Here is a 24,790-nt window from a genome sequence, read left to right on the forward strand (position 1 = left end):
GTCGAAACCTGGCAATTGCGAAATCAAGAACACTCGAGCTTTCACATATAATTAACATTTCGCTCGATCGGTCCGGTAATTCGTCAAAATTATCGGCTACTCGGGCTCCGAGGCAACAAACGGCCATGCGTGATCAGAAATCTAAATTACACGGGTGAAAAATCCCCGAGCCCCCATGGCTACGATTACCCGTAGACCGTCTTGTTCATCACGGTCGATCGACAAGGACAGAAAACACTGAACGCGAAGGTAGGAAAAAAATGAAGGAAAGAATGGGCAGGTTCGTATTTACAGCAGGAGCAGAGACACGGCATTAAGCAAACTACCTGAACGACACCTGGGATGACGTATTGCAGCCAAAGTGCCGAGTCTTTATATTTTATGAGTAGCACTACGGCTTCATAAATAGCCAGCGTCCCTTAACAACCCGAGAGCGGCCCTACGACGAAGACACGCGCCTCTCCACGCGTTAATCCCCACCCCGACGGCATCGACCGCGTGGTCTTCATTTTTACTACGTCGTCGCCCCACGGAACCCCGGCGGAACAACCATAAACAGAATTATTGCCGGCTGTTTGCGCGTGTTTTTCCAGGTACAGGTATATAACGAACGAGCGTGGCCCAGTGGAGCGTCGAGCCGAGAAGCCGTCGTGGAATTCCCATCCCCTTCCCGGACCCCTGCGACAATAGGCAGTAAAACTTTCACTCGCGACCACCCCTGCCTGATTTTTTCCGGAAATCTGTTACGCACCGACCTGGCCGCGGTGTTGAAGCCACGTTACCCTGGGGGGCCTTTTTGTCTGGACGTTACACGCTCGCGCACGGCGATTTCGTCGCATGGATATCTTGATATTACCAGCACTGTTTGGGGTATTTGGGTTTTTTGGTTTTTCGACGGCCAGAGGGGCGATCGGATGGCTCTGTAGGTCACGGACATTGCAAAGTGCAGGTCCAATGGTGAGGAATTTTCGAGTTTGAGTGCTCACGGAATCTGGAGTTTGCGAACTCAATTTTTATTCATTCTAATCGATATTTTCCATTTTAAGAAAATATACACTACAATGCTTGAAACCACTAGCCACACAATGTGACGGCAATGTAGAAAATTGAAGTAAGTGTGCAAGGTAGAATAAACGTGTAATGCAGAGGTCAGTTTGCGCAAATTATTTGAACGTGTAAACGGGCCTTATCGGGGAAAAAAATTAATAAGGCAATGGGTTCGAGTCTGCGACGTTCAGGTTTCGAAATTAGATTTCTCGATTTCTTTTGTCTCTGTACTTGCAATATTGTATACGCTTGAGTCGATTCCCATTTTTTTTATATTTATTAAAATGTACTGCATTCTGCTAATTTTGACATACAACGATATACGTAATATAATAATATTCGAGGAAATAGTTCAGTCGTTTTCATCTTGATCATTATTATCTAGGATCACGAGGCATCCAAAAACAATATCTGCCTCTGACCATCGTCACATCATTAAGATCTCCTGAACCTGGCAATACAATCTCCATACGTTATTCACCACCACTGTAACGACCATCCCCATAAATGGTGCCAAATCCCCAATCATCACGGGTGCAACATCTCACGTTCGTTATCGTCTTTAATGACACCGTCTCCGTTACCTTTCACAACGATTTATGTATCGTGCATATCTTCGACTCCCCTCCGCCAGAACTGGACAAAAGCACACGCTTTTTCCCCGCAACCGAGGAAAATTAAGTCAGTAGGTAAAATCATTTACGGTTAACGCGAAGCGCTCACATATATACCCAGGACCCCATCGTTCCTTCCCACAAGTATCGCCCTTTTGCGGATTATTATTTATTATCATGGTGGACGTTCCTCCCGTACTACACGCACGCAAGGCTACGTGCGTTGTTCTCCCTGGTATCGTTTGCGTCGTGTGTGTGAATGGACGTGTAGACGAGGGCCCACATCTACGTGCAGAAGAATCGACGCACGGTGTGTGCGTGCGGACGCGTGTCCATCCTGATCAGCCCGTCGGAGTCCCCGTAGGTTTTGGTCACCGCGTCGAACGGATCATCAATCACGTTTTTTCCGTTTCTTTTCGGGGTTACTTTACTATTTATAGTTTGTCCGCAAGGCCGTCCATTATCTTCGCCGAACGATAATTGTTTCGTACGCGCAGGGGCCTAACCGTGAGCCGATCATTAGCGTTCCCCGCGAGCAGACGATTGTGTCTTACTTGGGCTGGCTGACCGATTCGAACCGGGACACTCGATCTCGAAGGTGTTGATAATATTCTCGCGTTTGTAAATGGGAATTAATAAACGGAGGACGACGGGACCATTAATCTTTTCGTTAACGAAGGTGTGAAACAGTAGGGTTGAATTAGACGGTAATGTGGGAATTCCGTTTGGAATGTGTTCATTATAGTAGTCAAAGTGTTAACGTACAAGACCAGAAGTAAACGCATTTATTTAAGATTTATCCTTGAATAATATCCCTAATGGATGGAATATACTAATAATATATTAACGCAAGAGTAACATCATAAACTAACGATGATAATAATGTCATAAAATCAAGAACAGGTATAAGTACAAAAAAAAAGGGAAGAGGGAGTGAATAAGGAGGGCCAAAGAAAAGAATGTCTTTTACAAGAAATCGAAGTACTTGACAAGAAACTATTTTCGCCAAATAATATCTGTACTGTAATTTCATTTCTGTCACCTGTCGTTCAGCGTATATAATTGAAACAGTGACGCGATTCGCCGTACAGGTTCGATCATTATTTCCAACGGTGGCAGAAAAAAAAAAAGGTTTCGATCGTTTCCGATGTGCTAAATGGACGCGACCCTCTCGAAGGAGCCGGGCCTACTTTCATAATTCTTCAGCTTTCCTCGTCCTCTCTCCCTCCCTTCCTCCATGCCGACGTTTCCCCTCCTTGCGAATCCGCCGCGACGAAAGTGGGATTAATGAAAATACAGAAGGTGAACGGGGGCAGGAGAGACGTGCTAAATGCACGTGTATATAACAGGAAAGAGGAGAGAGAGAGGGTTCAGTGGGGTTGATTAATCGTCGCCGGTCAGGTTTCTAGAAAGAGACGTCACTCGCAAGACGGCCTGCGTCTAGCTTTGCCCCGACGTTCTTTGTTTACTTGCACGAAATATCCATTTCGATCTTTTCCATCAACCTTTGTAAAAACATTGCAAAACCCACCCGAATCCCGAAACTTTTCTACAACGAAGCTGAAATATAAAACGAGTCCGTAGAATCTCACGTCAACGCTAAGCTCTACCTGTCCGTCTAATTTCTCGAGCCTCTTAAAATTAACGCAATAACTCCTAGATTTTATATAAATCGTGTATCCTCCAATTTGTCTCACAAACAGCACAAATCTATATCTCTGCTTTCTTCGAAACTGTATCTAGAATTTAGGCTAAAGAATAAAACCTTGGTAAGTGTTCCTGAAGTTTTAATAAACTGTTTAAATCACACTAAGTATACTCCGAGTTTCACGCCCTTACATTATCACGAAAGTCACCAAAATCGCCCATAAATAATCTCGAACCCGAGCGGCCTAGTTCCAGCCTGAAATATTCATTCCTCCCTTCGTGATATCATTAAATCCCACTTATCAATTTAGCCAATTTTATCAGTCGATCTCGCGACGCGTTCGCTTGCCCTGGGGGGGTTGCGAGTCACCGATAGGCCGTGGCCGGATCTCGACGAGGTCCTAGAAAGGGGGTGGGGGTAGCGACGAACACATGGCGGGCATTGTGCGAGGTCGGGCGCAAGGGGAGCCAATATGGGTTCTGTGTCAATAGCGTTAATAGTGGGAGGGGATTGCGGCACAGATCGCAAAAGCGGGCTCCGGCGGTGTAACGGGGGTGGCCTTAACTCTGAATCAAAGGGCAGCTGATAGAATATAGCGAGAGCCGCTCCCCCTGCGGTAGCCACGGGAGGCGCTACAAGAGGAGAGAGAACCCTGGGTCCGAGGGGCTAAAACCGACCCCCTCCACCTCCGCCCCGTAGCAGACTCCTCTGTCCGCGTTGGTAACGGCAATAAACCGGTGAAAGTTTCGCCGGGGTGCCCCTTTTTGGCACGCGTGGAACCCCCTGTGTACCCGTGGACGGTCGAAATCGTCACGGGGACAGGAATCGTTTCATTTCATTGTAAGTCGGCTTCGGTGCCTGGCAAGAGGGTCCTCTCTCCGCTGTCGTTACCCGGAAAACTCGGTGCTTATACTTTGCCTGGATAGTGCTTACCTTGGATAGTGGTGAAACGGAGTGTGTTACTCGATGTGACAGTTTGCGTCTATCTGGATGTGTAACAGTGTTTCTACTTAGTGATCGAATCAGTGTACTTTTATAACTGTGTGATCTTGAGCTCTTCGTTGACCACGTGCGTTCTTATTCGACTCTTGTAGCTACCCATGGACAAGCCTTCGTAGTGACCAAGTTCAGATCGCATAAATATTCGTTGGATTGATTCTCTAGTGCGTTCAAACTCAGTGCAAAATGACGAGCTCCGCGTATTACGCTAACAACGAGACCGATTACTGGCCTTATCCGTCACCGATCGTCGATCGATCCACAGACCAGGTTATGTACCCCGATAGCGTCTATCATTCCGCGCATCAGCAGCTGCACACCAGCACGGATTACAGTCAGAGATCTAGCCAGAATCATTCGCCCCCGTCGAGCCTCTTGGAGACCCTTCTTCGTCACGGGAAGGAGGCGATCGGCGAAGGTTACGCCAGCTCCGCTGGAAAACCGGTGACGCCGCCAGGTGGACAGTCAGTGCCGCATATCTCGTGTCAAACACCACCGTACACGCCAACGTCTTCGACGGACAGAACGTCCCCGGTCGCTGGATTCCTGGCAGATGTTCCGGATCGCGGGCAGCAGCAACCGGAAACGCGGAACGGTTACATGCAGGGCTATCAAGGTTACCCGGCCCAGCCGCATTCCAGCGGCTGTGCGACACCTTCGATGATGACGCCCAGCTCGCCCGATTACGGTGTGCAACAGGGATACCCTAGATATGCGAATAATAATAACAACGGGAAGCAAAGCCCTGGAGAGGTGAACGAGTTCGCGGACGAGGGACAGCGGCAAGTGGACTACCCCTGGATGAAGTCCTCGCACTCTAATGGTTTGTAGGCTTGAATGTTTATTCAATTAAGTTGAAATCGTTTTGGAGCAGTGTACTCGAGAACGACGGCAAATATTTAAGGAATTCTTACTCCTTGATTATTGAGAATTTGGGAATTAATCGGTCCATTGGAAGATGTTCAGAAAAGAATTGTGTGGAATATTGAAATCTTGAATCATTGACAGAAGGGTAGTAGCGTAGTTCTTGGTCTTTCCGTCGTAGAACTAGCGAAGAATTTAGATTAGAAGTAAAAGAAAAACTTGATTAATTCTCACTACAGTGAGAAGCGAATTATTTCGTAGTATTTCTATCGATTAGAAGGAAAGCAACTACTGCCAGGACGTTTTAAAAACGCAGATTAATATATGTACTTTTTCCTTGAAATCTTGACCTCGACCTTACACGTCTATTCCGTTTCAGGCGACGCGAATGGGAGCGGTCACAAGCGAACCCGGCAGACCTACACACGCTTCCAGACCCTCGAGCTGGAGAAAGAATTCCATTTTAATCGATACCTCACCAGAAGACGGCGCATCGAGATCGCCCAGGCCCTCTGTCTGACCGAGCGTCAGATCAAGATCTGGTTCCAGAATCGTCGTATGAAGGCCAAGAAGGACGGGAAATTGGGCTACAATGGCACGGAGAACGGCGAGGATGTTGTTTCGACTAGTCAAAACGGATCGCCGTTGGATGGACAATTTGTTAGCGGTACGACGACCACACCGACGACGACGATGCAAGTTGGACAATCGGTGACACCTGGTCAACCGATTTCCGGCATACAGGAGTACCATCGTCTTCACGAGGCCTATCTCCATTATCGGCATCAGCAACAGCCCGTGTACGACGGTCATAATTACTTCCAGAAGGAAAGTTATGCGGCCCATATGACGAAATTGGAGCACCACGGCGAATCGTGAATGCTTCCAGTGGGGTATTTCCATTTGTTTGGCATTGATCTTATACTGTTGTAAATAATTTTCTCTTCTAAGGTTGGTCTATAGACTGTGGAAGACTGGTTAGTTTAATAACGCAGTTGCAATTTACGGTATTTAATGTTCAAATACCTGCAAGAAAACATTTAAGCGATTGACACTTGCTATTGGCGAGTTTAACCCCCAGACACCACACTAGGGCGAATTTGCAACGGCGAAACATTGTTTCGTATGTAATGTTCTATCTGACTGACATAACTGTATTAAATTTTTATTGTGAAAGATTGTTTCTTCCTTTTACAATTATTAACATTGAATTTCTCAAATTTTACCCTGACAAATATATTATGAGTTCACTTTGCTTTTATTCTCTTCCAGTTCTTAATCAATAAAAATTCAAAATTCCAAGTTCCATTAATGTGGTGATTATGTATGTTGGGTGGGGTGTGGTTTCTGAGGGTTAAAGTGTACTTATAAATGAGAGTCACTTTCAGTAACAGAAATCTAATGCTACAGATATACTGAAAGTAGAAATATTTAATGATTATAATTATTATTATAAAAAACGAGAAATATTTCAAGATTATGATTATTATTTTGCATTTATACTACAATTGCAGGGGGTTACGTTATGGAAGTGACTCTCAGTTATATATTTGAAGACACATAATAGCAAGACTTTATATACCTCATAGTCCGTCGAAGTGTTATGGATTAATATAATTTTGAAAGACATCTCTAAGCCATTCCCGACGTATAATCGCGCTACTCTGTTCGTGGAACGTGATTTATACAAAGCAGTGGATAGAATTTTTCGACCATTTGCTGGAGACTTGCTTCTGTATTTTCAAGGGAGACAAAATAGGACAGTGATGAGCGAGTGAGAGGGAACGAAAGCCTGATGATGTCGTGGGAATGGCGATGCCATTAGAAGGGAATCGTCGAAACGATTAATTGCACGAAATCAGTCGCGAAAGTGTTATGAATTAATCACGATAATTCCGAACGCATCTGCACTGCCGACCAAACGTTTGAAATTAACGTTTGATTTAATATTTCTTTGTTTCTACCTAAATCAGAGTCCCAATTTAATAATCACATTTTTTGTTCACAATTCTCCATAAGTTTCTATTAATTAAAATAAATAAATTGGCAGTATTAGGGACACTTGCAGTAATTGGTACATTTACCCTATTAATAATTATTGATTTCTGAATTACACATTAAAATGTATTTCAAATTCGATCACATGGAGGAAGAATGGTATTACTAAACGTTCACCAAAATGTAATCAATTCTAGTTACACACAAAAGTTCATGATACTCGGTCTAAACTGTTTCTAAAAATATTAAGTTTGTTTCAACAAAACATTCATCATGCTATGTGATTTTATCGACAAGCGATTTCAAACCTCTGCCCGGCAGTGTATACCCCAACCGTTACCCAGCAGTTCAATCTAAGATAAATTCATTCGTCGACGCAAAGATCCATGAAACTAGTCAACGTTATTCCACGGAATCACCTCGAACGACGGGTAAATAGCAATAAAACGTTAAAGAGAGGCCTCGGAGTCAGCCACCGAACAATCCGTTTCGCGAGCGAACGGCCTCGAGCCGTGAATGTCGATCGATAAGTAATCCGAAGAAAGGAAATTACGAAGAGCGCACGACAAAGTTCGACCTTTACGGTGGTGGATCGTGAGCAGAGTAGAATGCCGTTCGGGGCAAGATCGGGCCAGCTGACCCTGCGAACTGCCTATGATTTATGGACGAACCACCAGCGAAACAACCGAGCATCCTGTAGCTCAGGTATCCAGAAACTGAGCGCGCGCGCGCGCGGCTGTTCACGCCGCATTTCGCCTCGGCACGGTCTCTCGAACCGCCGCTCGATCGGTTCGTGTTACAACACCGTCAGGAAAGAGAGAGAGAGGGTCACTCCTCCGCCTTCGAGTACTGCAAACGTCATTTCGAAAATATTTTGACGGGAGCGCGAAAATTCATACTCGACTGATTAATGACACTGACTCAGCGTCGCGCGCGATCGACCATGCCGCTTCCGTTTTCGTTACGCCTTTCGGAACGGTTTCGGGAAGCATGAACGCTTTGATGGAATTTTCGGGCGCCACTTTGAACCCTGTTTTGACCGAAATCGTTACGGTATGACGGCGATAGTCACTTTGAACGAAGTTTAAGAGGTTCGTAGGTTCTTCATGTGACTCGTGACGATTTTGAGCTGGAGGTTTCTGAACTATAAATTCGTTCTCTGTAAATTTCGAAATCAATTTCACCGTGCTTCTTGTCACAGTTCATGTTGTTTCTGAAATTCTTCATTAACCATCGATCACGGAAAAATTCGTGTTTCCTTGGGGGTATGTTATTAGATATTACTTTCATGTTTTTTTTTAATGTTTAATTGTGTAGTGTTTTCGATTGAAGTTTCATATGAAAAAATCTAGTACATTTGGTATTACAATTTTTGAAAAGAGAAAGTTGGAACGGCGCGAAATGTGTCGGTCTGGACGCTCCTTTTTGAACCACACAGAAAGCAATGGGTAGTGTTCAGGAGGGCAAACAGAAGGTTTATTGCTAGAAGAAGCTCAAATCTCTCGTTACGAGTCAGAATGGTGAATTTGTTTGTACGGTTGTAAGAAACAGTGAAAGTCTTCAGTGACAAAAAGTATGGACTTTCCAGTAGGGAACTTGGAAGACTCTTCTCATGTACTGAATCTCTGAATCTCTACAATTTTTGTTTTATTTAAGGACGGCGGTATCGAATATTATCAAGAATGAATATTGAAAATTAAACGTAAAGTAACAGTTCGAAACTCACCGGTACATTGACACGAGTCAACGAACAGGGAGATATTATGGGGAGTTGAAAAGTTAAGGGATAAAGGAGGGAGTGGGGATCGCATGGCAGCTGCGCTGTTCGCAACGAACAAGATGGCCGAAAGCGTTCCTCTTGCGTGCACGGGCGTCCTTACGGTTACTTCTTTAAAACTGTTGCTTTAAGTTTAATTTGCAGTCGAACTTTTTGGTTCACTCTTCGTTCAACCGGTCGAACGTGTGTCGCTACGAATCACGATGATGTGTTCGTTAATTTTGCTCAAGAAAACGTGAAGTGCGTGCTCGTCGATGTTATTGAGTCTTATCGATCATTTGAAGGGTCATTATGAGGGAAAATATATTGCTTTTGTGGAACTTGTGGTCTGAAATTGCCAGCTCGATTTAAGATTTATTTCCGTCGGAAGCGCAATGGTAAATATTTAATTTGTAATCTATTTTTCATATTCTAATGTTGCGCATGTTCCTTGTTGCAATAATTTCTCGAGTAACACGATCTTGCGAACGGCGTGCGTGAACAGTAAAAAATGTTCCTATTAGTTTGTAAACTATTGTAAATAATACGGTTTCTATAACGTCGTAAAAGTGATAAATCAAGTGTCAAATAAACATTAAGCCTGTTTCTATCCTCTAGAGGAGTACGAACTCTTAATTATTGTAACCGTAAAATTATATAGAACACTTTATCATTAACATTAATTTATTTATTAAGAGCATAGAGTAACTAGACGAAAATTTGTGAATATTTTTTTAACTATACTTTAAGTGGAATACTAGTCGGTTTAAATTAAGTCCTACAAAAGTACATAATTTCATAGCAATATATATTTTACTGTAAAAATAAATTATTCTAAAAGCGTTACTGTTCGTTACTTCATAGAAAACGTAATTTATCAATTCTAGACTATTCCTTCAACTACAATCACAAAAGCCTTACAACATATTTACATTCAATTTTTCTGTACTCACATCTTTACCTTCATTGCAATCATTCTAGTGCCTAATGAGGTGACACAATATTCAAAGTTATAGAATATTTTTCTACATACACATCAAACATCTTATTAATTCTTGCTAAAAACAATCACCCATCAGGTGAAAGTTACTCATGAAACTAGACGGGCCTGATGGCGTTAATTAAAATCGCAAAACCAAAGAGAACATACCCAAGAAATATTCTCCCCTCCACTACGAAAACGTACAAATCAGACTTCCCCATTTAGTTCTTATGTTTTCACTCTAACAATTCGAACGCTCCCCGCAAAATTAATTTAGACCGCCCGCGAAGCCTCGGCACCATCAACGTGGGTTCCCGCGCGCAAGCCCACGAAAACGGTTCAAGCAAACGAGGCCGCTAAATCGCGAATCGTGTCGTCGTTATCAGCCGATCACGGTGCACCAATGACGATCGATAAAACATTTTAATGGGGGGTAGCCGCGGTTGCTGGTCGCGTTATCGTGTGGATTCCTCGATGCTTAGGTGCTGCTGTTCGTCGACTCTTTAAATATAGTCTCCGCGGTCTTTCTTATGCAAACACCGGGATCCATGGCGGCGGAGATGTGCCATTTGCGAAATGGTCACGGGGGCTCTCCGAGAACGACGGCGGCGAGAGTGAACCTTCGGTTTCCAGGGGGTTGGACGAAGAGGGCGAGGGTCGATATTGTGCTTGACAGATAGTTTCCCATAGCTCCGGCAATCCATCATGGCCGGCACGCGGATACGTATTGGTTTTTCTGCAACGCGTCTTAGCTGTGAACCTCGAATTGAATATATACTTTTTTTTCTACTCTCCTCTCCTCTCGGGCCTCTGCCAGTCCCGGGTAACCCGCGCGGAATTTATCAGCTACCCCGCGCGCTGCCCCTTCGACGAATAGTTTATACTTCGTTTTTTTGGGGGAGGAAATTCCTCTTGACTCGAATGTTTTGAGTCGACAATGAGGGTAAGTACTGCTGGAGGGAAAATTGAGTATGTGGTAACTGAAGTTAGTGATGTATTGTATGTAGCGTAGCGCCGCCTACACGTAGCATTAGTAAATAGATATTCAGCTATTAGTACCTACTTTTCTACTCATGGCGTTAGGAATAATTATACTTCTATCCATAAAGTAATGTTAACATTGTTTATTTTCCTTTATATTTTACTTCCTATTATACAATAATTATATACACAGTTCGTTAGTTACATAAATATAAGCATTAACACGTTGAATTACCCAAATTTAAGGAATACCTTTTTAAATTCTCTAATATGCGAAAAATGGCAGGTAAACCCTGTAGCCGTACTGATAGGCTTACCGTCGTCAGTGGGCGAATATGAATATTTATATGTCAACTGATACATCGATTATTTCAATCGCTACTCCACTGTTAACTGTATTTACAAGATTGTATATATTACTGTACAATATTTGATTTAATTCATATATATTACTATTCAATGGCACCGGTCACTGATGACCATTACGGCTTATCCACCCCTCATTTTCCCAACTAAAATCCCACGTTGTCAAGTCGACCCAGTGGTAAAAAATTAATATAATAAAGAGATATACCCTTAAGTTTGCAAATTCTTTCAAATAAAATTCACGCAGCCTCAGCCTAATTCACCTACACGTACCAGAACAACATAATTTCTTACAAGAATAATGTGTCAAATTGACACAAGGAACGGATGAGGGTTGAAAAAAAAAGGAACGAATTACTCCGAGTTGATTAGCCGACATATGTTAACCGGTCACATTTTCTTACTTCTACGACATGTCGTTAACCTTCTGGACCCCCTTTTTCAAGCCATCCGATTCCCCTCAGGGCGGAGTTGCCTCTTATAAATCTCTCGATTTCACCCTACCTCCGAGTGATACAAGTACATACATCCGAACAGTAATTCGCAGCCAGTTAAAACCCAGTATCACCGCAATAATCACTTCCCCTCTGGCTACCGTCGCGGTCCGACGACCCGCCAGATTATGGGGGTGCAGCGTACCGGAGGGACGAAGAGGACGCAACTCGGGGCGCGTCTTTCTCCCGGGGCCGCCGCGGAGAGAGAATGGCATAACAGATACACGTGTCCCGGCGGCTCTGCTTTGCGACACGTGATTCATGGGGGTCCCGATACGTTTTTTACACCTGCGACGGCTTTATTAGAAATTCTAATGGGACGAACAGGAGGGAACGAAGAGGGGGTGAGACCGAAATACACCGAGCGTGCCCGACTTCTTCCATCGGATCCCTTCGATGCCTTTGGCTTTCATTACGTCAGTTTGAAATACATCGACGTCCTGACGTGATGGCTTCGTTATCTTGCTGGAAACACCGATGGATACTCGGTGCTTCTTTATGTGGGAGCCAAGGACTTTACGCGATCCTCGTCGAATCCTGAATGATCTTTTTGATGAGATTGTAAATTAAGGAATGATGGATTGTGCGGGACCTTTTTTTGATGTATAGTTTAAATGAACTGGGTCTTTCGGATTATTCGCGAGAGGATCAAGGGAGTATCTAGGATTGCTGAAGACATATATGTCATTAGGAACATGATTTAGTGAAGCACTTTTTAGTTTGGTAAATAGAGATATTCTACCAGCCGTCTTCTGTATTGGAGCATTTTACGCAATTGTGGTACATCGTTCGAAAACGGTTTTGTCTTCACAGACCAACTTTGGACGATTATGTATAATTCCGTTTGATTCAGGAACAAATGGACAAAGGTGATACATGATTTTAATTTAAGCATTTTGCAGATATCAGTAACTTCGTACCCCTTGGTTGGTAATCAAACCCCTCAGCTACGGTCCAAAATTTCCTGGAGACCGAACTGCAATAATAAGGGTCTACACAATAGTCCCTGCCAGAATACCTCCTAATAGATCTATTCTCAGCGTTGCGAAGAATAAGCATAGCACCCCAATCGGGTCCTGCTCTAAATCATCCAGCTTCAACTAAACCTCAACAATCAGTGTAGATCCAAAACATACAATAGAGTCCCTCCAAAGAAGACATTTCCAATCTCCCCACCGAGTATCCTGATTTCCAAAATTTTTCTCAAAACGTTAGAAACATTCCCCCGAAATCGGCAACAGAAGAATAAAAAGGAAGTTCCCGATGAAGAATTCGCCAACGTCCAGACGATCATCGCATTTCCGACAACTCGTCGGTGTTTTGCGGCAAGGATGAACCGTGTCTGATCCACGATCACTTGTCAACCTCTCTCTCTCTCTCTCTGTCTCTCCCTCTCCACGCGCGCGCGCGTTCTCACAGGGCACGCCGCCGCTGCGACGAGGAAAGAGAGGCCTAGGAAGGATGGTAGGTGTAGGACAAATACCGGGGCTCCGAAGTGGCGAATACCGAAGAGCGGCGGTGGTGGGGATACCCCGCGTGCACGAGCAGAACCGCGAGAGAACTTAAAGTGGAAGAGATAGCCGGTTCCGTTGCTTGGTTGTGGTGGTGGTGGGGCGCGTCGGCGCGATAGTGGGGGGCATGCTGAGGATGGGGTGGGGCGGCCGGGGGCGGGCGCGCGCGACAATTCAACAGGAACGACCGCACTTGCCACATCTGGCGAGTGAGCGGCACACTATTCGCCTTTCCTTCTTGCTTCTCTTTAACGAAATAATCGAGCTTTCATGTCCTCTAGAGGCGATAAATTTCGCGTTCTCATAGAATCATCAGAGAGATATACGGCATCGCGAAACGATTTGCCGAGAGTTCAAATTAACAATATATTTTGTGTATCAAAGAGTATCGGAAGAATGTTGGAAAGAAAAAAAAAAGAGACGAGATGATAGAGTACACGTGTAATCGAGAGAAATCCGGAAAATATGCATGGAAAACCCGAGTGAAGTCGAACGTAAGCGTTTATCCGCGAGAAGCCAAAGGAGAGCTCCGCCTCCTCGGCCGTCCCCTTCGCTCCGGAACCCCTCCGAACACGTCGCCACCCCGCGGTGCCCCCCCGTTTGACCAACTGGCTACTACGTCACACATGCTTCTGCCTCGCCTCGTAGCCGCCAACACCGAAGGCCTCCTCTCTCGGCCGGCTCGCAGTCGGTTCAGTGAGTTACGAGTTGCGTCCGGGTTCGCCGTACGTGCGATAACGGGGGCGTCAATCGGGCCGCGCGATTGGGAGAGGATTCCTAGTCCATCTATCGGTGCACGTTTTCCAATTGCTTGCTCTCTCTCTCTCTCTCTCTCTCTCTCACTCACTCTCACCCCCTTTTTGCACCATCTCCGTCGCTCCTTCCCAACGGGCCGTCCCTCTCATTCGGGCTATGGGCAACAGGTTTGAATTTATGGGACAATAAAGAGTGCGGTGCGTAGTGCGCGCGTGTTTCCCTCTCGCTCGCTCGCATACCCAAGCTCTTCGATCCTGCCAACCAACGAGGTCCATCTCCTCCGTCACCGTACAACACGTTCTCTGGGCTGCTCTCGCGCGCCACCGTCGACGGTGAACACCGCGCGTAGTAGGACTATCAAACTCTCATAAAACTGTCAGCCGCGACACGGCCGGTTGACTTATGCGCCGCGACCCTTCTTCGAACCGGGGGGCTTCCGACTTGTTAGTTCCTCCCAGCATCCAGAGACTCTGTCTCCGTTTCGGTCGGGGCACCAACGATGCTCCCGGAAGTGGTCCGTGTGTTCATCTTCCAGTGGTAGATCCGAGTGGTTCGATCGAGTGAACCGTGGGGGGATCGAGCGACATCACACGCAAAAAGAGCCTGGATCACCGCGTCCAATCCGTGTCTCGATGAACTAGGGAGGATTGCGCGCTGACAACTCGCACACAGTTACCGCCGCGAGATACGACGTTGTCACCTGAAGGCGCAAGGAACGGAGGCACGACGTTTACCATCCGGAAGGGTATCATCGAACGGGCCCGCGATCGTAGATCGAGCAGAACGCGCGGGATAGCCGCGAATCCTCTCGCGGGGAACCGACCACCACCTCCTCTTTTCTTCTTCCTTCTTTAGAAGGCCACGAGGGTGTACCGCGGAAGGGGGCGCGTGCGCGCGTTGCCCCCTCGAGAGACGGCAAGCGGAAGACTACTTCACGGTGACGTTGGCGGGCCAGGAGGTTGCAGTGAAGAGAACCGAGAGGGAGAGAGAGAAAGAGAGAAGGGAGTAGAGATCCAACGCCCCACCATCGGACCTTCGGGGCTCCCGAATATCTCTCCATTAGCCCCCCTGACGGTGCTATCCCCTCTCTGTGACCCCTCGGTGGATTTCCTGTCTCGCTCGCGCACCCCTCTCGTCGGCTCTTGTCACGTCGGGTAGCAGCCAGGCAACACCACCACACGAGCAAGCAACGGCGGCGGCAGCGCCAGCCAGCAGCAGCACCAGCACCCAGCAGCATCAGAACCACACAGACCCGACGGAGACGCAAGGAACGGGGTTGAAGAATCCTACACGCCGGCGGAGAGACCAATCAAGGTTTGACGAACGACGGGGATTGGTCGAGGCGCTCCTCTGACACGCAGAGAGCGCGGGCACGTGACAAGCTACCGCACACACCGGGCCTCCGTTGGATCGTGGCGAGGGCCTTCAGTACGATACCAACCACCCTCCGCGCACGCAACAGGAACGGTGAACGGACGTAGTCACCGGCTGCTTCACCCCCTTTATTGCGGTGAATTAAACGCAACGGTTTACCGTGATACAGGAGTACCAAGTCGGACGTTTTTTCCACGTATATTCCGATTTTTCATCGGTACCAATTTATTCCGATTCGCCCGGGTGTTCCGTTTAATCGTCGATAACCGAGGTCCGTCATCGTGTACCAACCATCCAGGTTCAGTTTGTTCCCCGTGTAACCCACACGGATCGTCTGTTTGTTTCGCGTTCTTCACGGACGCGTAACCCTGTTCACGGATTCGGCTGGGAATAAATCGTGGACACCAGGCGGAGGAGGGAAGCGTGCGACACACACGGGGGTGTCTCGTCTTCAATGGGGCGACCCGATAAGCCGGCTGTTACGCGCTACTGCACGCTGCCACCGCGAGTTCTCTGTAGGTAATTGCGGCCTCGTGGGGTCGTAAAGAAGCAGAAGACAGTTTTATAGCCCCGGGCCCACGTGGCCCTCGTAAACTCGACTCGGCGGCACAGGTCAGGCCTCAGACTTCTGATCCCGCCTGCAACCGTGCCTCTCCTTCTATTCGTAACCACGGACATCCCCCATCGCGTTCATTATCGAGTCGTTTAGGAACGGTGTGTTTATCCGCGTGTAACGACCCGACGCGCGATAGGTGTGAACGCTCCGTCGGTCCCGTCGGACGAACAAGGGAGAAAACGGTGAGAGCACGAGTCCCCTATTAATCTCCCTGATTCGCCGTCGTGGTCGCGCAGTGTGTTTGTAGCCCCGGGTAACGAAGCAACAACAGAAGTGTGATATGCGACCGATATCGCGGGACCGCCGACAGGATGACACGATCTAGTACTTAACGACAGTGCGGTGACAGGTCCGAAAACGACCGATCCGAGGGGATCGACGGGGCGCAGGATCGGTGGTGTTGTTCCCGTGAATGTCGAAACGTACACGTGCGGAGGAGGACCGTTCGGTAGAGTGACGTCGTCGTTGTCGGGTGCAACCGCGTGGACAATGAGTTCCTATCAGTTCGTAAACTCGCTGGCGTCGTGCTACGCGGGACAACAGCCGCAGCAACAGCCACGCGCCACCGCGAATTCCCCTGGTGAACCGATGCAGGCGGCTTCGCCAGCAGGCGGGGACTATTACAATCCGAATGCAGCGGCGACGAGTTACCCGACGCCCTGTTACTCCCCTCAGCAGCATTATCCTCAGCATCCTTACGCGACACCTGCGTCCGGGATGCAGCACACCGCGCCCACTGGTATGATCGACTACACGCAATTGCAACCGCAGCCAAGGCTCAGCGCGACCGCCACGTCGCAACAGCACAGTTTGCACGCGCAACAATCGCAGCATCATCCGCCACCGCATCATCCCCAGCAACAGCTGCAGCACCAGGACCCGACGACGCCGCTTCTCCAGGCGGCATCAGCGCCCACGGCACCGTCCACGTCGAGCTGCAAGTACGCCGACTCGACGTCCTCCACCAGCGTAGCGTCGCCCCAAGATCTGACCACGTCCACGTCCAGGAACAGTCCCACGCCTCTGGTCGCGCCAGGCACCAGCAAAGCCGCGTCAGGTCTAACCTCGCCGCCTGGAAGCTCCTCGAGGTCATCGGTGGCCGCGTCAGCCGCCTCACCGCCGAGCGGAAGCTCCAGACCAGGCCCAGAAGGAAGTTCAACGTTGACCACAGCCTCGTCAGCTTCGTCGCCGGCGTCCTCGACCTCCAGCACGTCCAGCACCGGGAACAACTCGTCGAACAAGTCGAACGCCACCGGTAGCAATCCACCGCAGATATACCCGTGGATGAAGAGGGTGCACATCGGACAGAGTAAGTCGACTCTCTATCTTCTTTCGATTCCCCTCTCCCATTCTTCTGCTGATCCCGCGGAGATTGCGTTTAATTGAGGGTTACCAACGCGTGGCTAGGCAGCGTACCCCTCACCCGGGGTCGTTGAACGGTTCGCGCACAGGTGATCCCCGATTGGAAAGAGGTTCCCGGGGGTTTTTAATGGTGGTAGTATTACGTTCGAAAGGAACGATGAATTCCGATTGGGATTGTCTCGTGGTAATTGAGTCTAAGTGGAGTCAATTCCTTCTCTGGATTTCGTTGTTACACTTTGATACGAAACAGAGTGACCACCGTGTCACACTTTCCTGGTACCATTACCGTAATCGTTCTTCCGGCCTTGCCACTGAAACGGTCATCGTATCCTGGAGGTAGAATATCGCATAAAGGGACCCGTATTCACGTGATGTTTCCGCTTGGATGTTTGCGAAGCCACATTTTTCTTGCAACCTTCCTCGCTGCTAACCTCCCACGACGCGTACACGTGTTCCGTGTGATCCTCCGTGGCCCCCGATTGTCCTCCCTCGGACAAAAAGTTCGGATTTCCGTGAGTCCCGGGTTCTCGTGTTTCCTCGAAGACGGAAAGTCCTGGGCCTTCGAGATTCCGGTCGTACGCGGCGAGACACATCCACGTAAAGGAATTATACCGGCAAGAAGAACCGTAAAATCGTTCCTCTCGGTGCGTAGAGACCATTCGTCCGATGGTAGGGCCGTAAATCGCGGGCTCGGCGATAAGTCATCATGGAAATGAACGAAAGAAATATCGCCGGCTCGTAAAAGTTAGCGGTGATTTGTAGATTAGCGCCACGAAAATTTGTGCCAGTGTGTCATAACAGGAATGTGGAATTACCGGTGTTAATAATCATGATTACTCCGCGGCGGCGGTTCGCCTCCTTAGCTTCGCTAAATCACGGCTGAAATATTAACGGCGCGATTTATAAATTTCGATACTCGCCGCAGATAGCGATCCACGCGCTCGTTCATTATGTCGCGAGAACCGAAAGGCCCCCACCGGGCCGAATTTGGGGATCGTTTCGAATGGATTTGCGACTTTTACGAAGGCTTTCACGCCGATTTTGATCGATCAGTGGGCGGAGAATCGAAGTGACCGGAGAGCGTAAATCAAATCCTTCCCACTCTGGTTGGTGTCTGTGATTCGAGGATCCCGTGATCCTTTTCGTCGGTTCTTGACCTTCGATAACAAATTACACGGTAAACGAATTTATCGGCGAACGATTTAGAACAATTTGCGGCTCGGTTAGTCCGCGGCTCGTAAATGTTTCACGTTATCGCGGCGCGGCTGACGTCCAGGGACGAGCGCAAGAATAGCAGAAAAATAATCGATAAGACAGCACAGGTTGTTCGAAAGTGGCCGGGAATTACCTGAATATTGTGTTACTGTTGCTGGAATCGCGAGAAGTTCTGAAACTGATGGGCAATCTGAGCTCTGTTGTAGGTTGATCTATCAGTGAAAAGTTAGACATTGTTGAAAGAATATTGATTTGGTTGAGTTCACTGAATTTCAGTAAGTGTATCGCTTGACGATCATTTTGTTACTATCTTTATTTGTAATGGATTTCAAGGTATAACATTACTCCAAAAAATTCTAGTGAATCTCAGTAGTTGATTTGATTTATGACTGATGATCTATCGATGATATTAGTGATTTTAATTAGGATGGAAAATCCAAAATATGAAGGTTATTAAAAGTAGGGAAACACGAATTTAGTCTTTCAGATCCACTGTTTCTTACGGAAGCTATTTTTCATAACTAGTTTCTGTTGTTATCATTTTGAGTTACTATAAAAAGCTTGCCATTTTATTAACATCCGAAGGTCAACTTCCATTATACAAAACCTGTTTGAAATCTTCTGAAGAAGAAAACCAAAATTATTCCTTTCAATATTTTTACGAGAATAACAATACTGTCGCGACTGTAGAGATGAAATATTGAGATTTGCTAATACCCAATACTTTAGCCCGCGTACTGTCTTCTATTAATCTTGCTACAGTCCACTTATACATTCCAAGCAGTGGCAAGGAAAGACAAACACAGAAATCAGTAACAATTTCCTTACAGATTTCTCAAGAGTCGAGATTAAGATTACGTCGAAAAAGTGTGTAAAGTCGTAACAGTGTTAAATAAACGAAAACCTGATTGGGTCGAAGTAGACCCGCAGACAGTAGCAGGGTTAATGTAACCCAACCGTGATGTATCCTTCAGTAATCCTTTGTGTCATATAAACTTTGAAATAAATATGCAAAGAATGTCTTCTACGCGTTGCAATGTACCTATAGATTGACAAGTTCCTCTAATCAGTTCTCAATTCTGCTACAATCTCAGAGAAAGAGTATATCAAACACAAACCCGTCTACCACCCATGACACTTTTCCTCGTTCGCCGATTTCAACAAACAGTTACGTAATCTCAAGTGACCAGGCATCAAACGAAAAGGAATCCGAAAAGTTTCCTCGAAACCTTCCAGAAAGACCACCAAGAGACCCACACCCACGAGGCGTCCAAACAACGCGACACCCCATTACAAAATACCCAATTCATTAAGAGCTTGTCACTTGCTCGGTAAAAAAAAGTAAGCTGTATACAAAAAAACAGAGACAGAGAACAGTAATCCAGGCATCGAATAGCCATCGCCCGAGCACGCCCACGCCTCTCGTGGACGGTATAACGTCACAGCGGGGCCGATCCACGTTCGAGTAGCGATTACGTAAACGTTCAGACCGGACAAGTGGCTCGCGGTAGTGCCCTCGTGAAATCGGCTCCGGTGGATCCGTCGGCCTATAACTTCCACCGGGCTATAAAAATACGGAAACGAGAGGAGACAAATAGAGTGCCGCGCGCGTTCAGCTGCGACGACACGCAAGCTAAAGGGGGGTTTGGGGGACAAGGGAGAGGGTGGACACGAAGGTGGGGAGGAGTCGTGGACCAAAGAGTAATTCAGCTGAGTCCAAGGGTCTGGGATCCACCTGCCCCCGTGGTTCAAAGAGGAGATAAGACAGCGGAGCGCTGGTCGCGTTCACATTAGTCGCCCCGCGTGATTTACTGCGCGGCCAGTATGATTCAGTCAGCGGGGAATTTGACGAAGAATTAATGGTATTATGATATCGTGTGTAACTCTATGTATGTGCGCCCGGGCCATAAATCAGGCTGCATTGTAAGGCGCGGGGGGCCCTTTCCTTCGTTGTCCCTCTCCGTCGCGGCCGGCCCCGTGCGTGCTCTCTCCGTCGCGCGCGGGGCCTCTTTCTCGACAGAGAGAGATAGAGCGAGAAAGAGCGAAGGCCGAAGCCCCATTCGACGGGGCCTCCCAAACGGACTACGAAAACCAAAGCCTCCTTTCCCGAGCCTCTCGACTTCCTAGGCCTAGCACGGCCACGGGGACCGTACGGGATTACGGGTTTCCCGAACGGTAGCGGCCGATTCCTGACGGAGGCTGGGACTCTCAAATATGGCGGTCCCGAGGCTGGCTCGGTGAGGTCAAGTCGGAGGTCTGCCCGTGAAGCCAGTTCCCCCACGATGTTTGTTTCGCTTCTTTTTGTGCCTTTGCATATGGGGATCTGATTGCTTAGAATTCTGGACTTCTTTGGATTCTTCGGTGCTCTGGGGATTCGTGTCTTTTTTTATAGTCATACTGCCTAGAATTAATCTGGACTTTATTGGATTCTGCTTTGCTTGTGATTTTGAATTTTTTGGCGTTCTGGTGCTTTCGATTCTAGACTTCTTTGGATCTAGTTGTCCTACTGCCTGGACTTCTCGACTCTTTTGGATTCTGCTTTGCTTGTAATTGCGACTTTTCATAAGTCCTAATGCTTAGAATTCTAGACCATTTTGGTTCGTCTTTGATTTGAGATTTTAACTATTACGGGGATCCAACTGTATAAATATATAAGTCTGTAAATATCCAGTGAATAGCGCCTAATGCAGTTAAACAAGTTTCTAAATATCTTCTGAAAGCTCGGACGATCGTCACAGACGCCAACCACAGCAACTAGCGTACTAATATTGTGATTTTCGTAGATTCTTAGCTTACCCCGAATTCCGGTCCGTGCAACATTTTACACGGAGTCCCTCGGCGTCGCCGTCTTCTGTTCCCGGAATTCTCTTTCGAGCCTCTATTCATCCGCTGTTCGGTTTTTAATTTCCGTCAGTTTCCGTCTACTCCGTATGCCGGATTTATTTATGCAGCATGTTGCTTAGGATGCTGCTGTTCTCGGAACTTCGGTTCTCTCGCAAGCTTCTCTTCTGCTTGAAACTCCTTCCTGCGATTCCGTCTCCACGCGGAATTTCCTGTCACTTGAAACTCGTGTTTTCACGAGAACACCGGCCGAGAGGCCACGTAACAGGTCCGAGTGTATTTAAAGACGTTTGAAAATGTTGCTCCAGAACCCGCGAATTCGTCACGGCAAGCCTCCGTGTAACGTCCGTAAATCTTCGCCGCGATTTCGAATCAAATCTCCACCGTGAATTCGCCGACATATTTACAACGGCAACTTTATAACGCTGGAGAGAAGAATCGCCCGTGGACCGTCACCGACGGAAGGGAAGAGTCGGTCGTTCAGGGCTGGGAAACGGAGCGAGACGGTCGAAACGGTCGAGATTCTGATTTTTCTCGGTCGACAAAACGGCGATGAGACGTCCCCGAGCAACCCGCGGTGTTAATTGTACGTCTCCACGGCAGGAGACAGCCCTGTGATAATTGCCGTTTTCGCAGAATCGCGCGTCCACGAGACGAGACCGGCTAAAGGGTCAGGGAACCGTAAATCACAAACAGTTGCACGAAACTCGTCTCGTCAAAGGGTTAATTGTACTCGAAGATAATTGCGCTAGGTGATTTCTGACCTGGCCGTGTCTTCTGTAAACGACGACGCCCGAGAGCAAAGCACCCCGTTGTCCAAAGGGCTCTACGGGTGTACCTCACCTATTCGAGTTTGGACCCGGCGGCCTGGCTTCGAAATTCGACGGAAACTCGATTCAAGGTCGGTGTTTGCGTTTTCAGTTACGTTGACAACACTCGGCTGCATTTAATTATAACGATTCCGACCGAAATAGACTGCCGCGTGCCACGGTTTTTTTTTTGACGCGGTTTGTGGCTGTTTGGGCGAGTTTGACGGTCGAGATTAGGTTAATAGTTGGCGTAAGGTGGCAATTGTGTAGCTAAGTTTTAAAGACTTGACAGAATTGTTTTCGAGAATACACTGGAAGGAATGTTAAATTAAATTTGACAATCTAAATTAATTTTGATAGTTCCATGCAGACCAAGTATTAACATAGTAATTCTGATTAAAATTACACAAAAGACTCACGTGGAAATTTGACAAGAAATCTAAGTCAATCTGTGCAAAACAGATTGAAGCTTATGCCAACATTTTAATGCATGCAGTGTTATATAGAATACATTCAGTAGCCATAAATTACTCCACATATTTATGTAACGCTACAAGTATTATAACACATAATTCTGTATGCTAATATTATACACATCCTCTACACATCCTTCACATATTCGTTATCATACTATATGTTATTACGTACGCACATTTATTCTTTGAAAACTTGTTCGTAATATCTGATTGAATTTAAATTACCGACAGCATTGTAACGAATACATATCACACGTTCCGAAAACGCGTGCAACAGAGTAAAAAGACCACGGTCTAGAGTAAACCTTCTCCGCCCAGCCTCGCCAAATTTCCATCGTATTAGATCGAAGATAGAGGCCTCTGGAATAATAACACACATTTTCATTAAAATTTTTTTATCGTTTCGGAAATCGAGAAGTACGATGTTAGCCGGTGACCAGTTCTCATATTAATATTTATACCGCGACCTCGCAGGCCGCTTCCTCCGAAATTACAACTAAAGTCATCTCCTCGCGATTCCAACGAAATTTCGCAAGAAAATAATTACGAGGTCGCCGAGTAATTGCGGATATAATTGCCGATAACAAGGTGTAATTACCGGGATGCAGGATTAAATTCGACGTACACGACCGACTTGGCGGTTCATTCGCGGACACGTGAAATTTTCGTTGTTGGACCAGGGTTTCCTTCGTTCGTCACGGCGAGACCTCGATCGAGGCACAGAAATCGGTAGGAAAGTAGATATAGTAAATCTTCGGTTATCTGTCAGTCCCTGTTTAATGTCAGAATAATCTTTTAATGGCCCATATATCAACAGGGCTAGTCTGTTCTGTCCTTATAATTCAATGGTGTTTCTAATTCACATATTCTGTCACATCACTACAGTGAAATGTATAATCAAAATTCTGTTGTAACGTTTTGTTTTATATTGTTGTACATCCTGTTGGAAAATTATTCTGAAAAGTTCGTGCTTTCGAAAGTGTGGATATATAACTTAATACGGTGACATAATCCTATTTAAATCGTATTTATTAAGGGATCGGACGATCAAGTGTTACAATTTTCTGTTATTTCTCAGTACGAGTATTGACGTAGACTGCTGCAATGATTTTTTTCCCGATATTACCATCGATTGTGAAGCACATTGATTATTTAAATTAGATTCAGCACGGTAACGCTTTTTGTTGCGCCTGATATGTCTTCCTGAATCGAAGAATATAACAGGTGGAAAACGGAGTTTACGGTATGAAGGTTAGATCACTATGACTCACTTCGTCAATCTGAAAATATTTTTCAAAAAGAGATACGCACATTGGAGTGGAGACGAGATTTAGTATGAGGCAAAATGTGAAAGTACTAAATTACAAAATAATTGTGAATATATGATGTAAGCCTACGTTTATATATTTAACTGGTAAAACGATTGATTTAGTACTACCATGTCAGACACAGTCAGACAATTTTTCTCTCCCTCTAAAAATACCTTGGAAAATATATATTTTTAAGATATTCATTCAAATTAACACATTTTTTCTAAAAATACAGATAACTTCACACAACACAGTCTTATTTTCTACTTCTAAAACTCATTTTATAAAAATACTCAGCTGTCATTGCATGTGTTAAAATTGCATTTACACACCAAAAGCTGAAGTATCGACTCAAGATATTTGTGTTAAAGATCGCAGAGCTGATATTTCGGCTTTTGGGTATCGAGAGGGTTAAACGTTTTGCAAACACGCACCTTTTCATGAGGGAAAATTGATCTATTTTAAATGGACATGAATTCGTCACACAAAACTGTTCCCATTAGTACACCATCGAAATGCGACATTAGATTCTCATCGAGCCAGAAGAAAAGTACGTCGAGAGCGAGACGTAAGAAAATAGACAACTCGCGTGTTCGCGTCGGAGGAGGGGAAATAATTGATTCGTCAGGGATCGCGTTCAACAACACGGTGTGTGCCGTCGCGACGCTTTGAAGCCGGCACTGATATACGTAAACGCTTCGCCGGTTTGATTTGAAGAAATAAACGGACGCTGGGAGAATCCGCCGTTTCCGTGCCCGTGACCGAAGTAAA

General features: G+C 46.4%; 2 protein-coding genes across 2 annotated transcripts in view; both read left to right on the forward strand.

Moving 5' to 3' along the window:
• Window positions 1–4,494: 4,494 nt before the first annotated feature.
• LOC107185281 (homeobox protein Hox-B6a-like) lies at window positions 4,495–6,051 on the forward strand. Its single transcript, XM_015572939.1, has 2 exons — window positions 4,495–5,131; window positions 5,552–6,051. Exons 1-2 carry the CDS (start codon window positions 4,495–4,497, stop codon window positions 6,049–6,051), a joined length of 1,137 nt encoding a protein of 378 aa, XP_015428425.1.
• A 10,444-nt stretch (window positions 6,052–16,495) lies between these two features.
• Window positions 16,496–24,790, forward strand: part of LOC107185301 (homeotic protein Sex combs reduced-like) — a 37,284-nt gene continuing 28,989 nt past the window's right edge. Inside the window, exon 1 of the mRNA XM_015572961.1 lies at window positions 16,496–17,315. Within this exon, the coding sequence (XP_015428447.1) occupies window positions 16,496–17,315 (820 nt within the window). The remainder of the gene's footprint in view (window positions 17,316–24,790) is intronic.

Source organism: Dufourea novaeangliae, unplaced genomic scaffold (assembly GCF_001272555.1).
Source record: "Dufourea novaeangliae isolate 0120121106 unplaced genomic scaffold, ASM127255v1 scaffold60, whole genome shotgun sequence".
NCBI lineage: Eukaryota > Metazoa > Arthropoda > Insecta > Hymenoptera > Halictidae > Dufourea > Dufourea novaeangliae.

Bases quoted from the DNA above. Each gene is read 5' to 3' on its own strand.
- LOC107185281 (XM_015572939.1), top strand. From the start codon at position 4,495: ATGACGAGCTCCGCGTATTACGCTAACAACGAGACCGATTACTGGCCT. The intron at 5,132-5,551 runs GTTTGTAGGCTT...ATTCCGTTTCAG, and splicing joins GAAGTCCTCGCACTCTAATG to GCGACGCGAATGGGAGCGGT.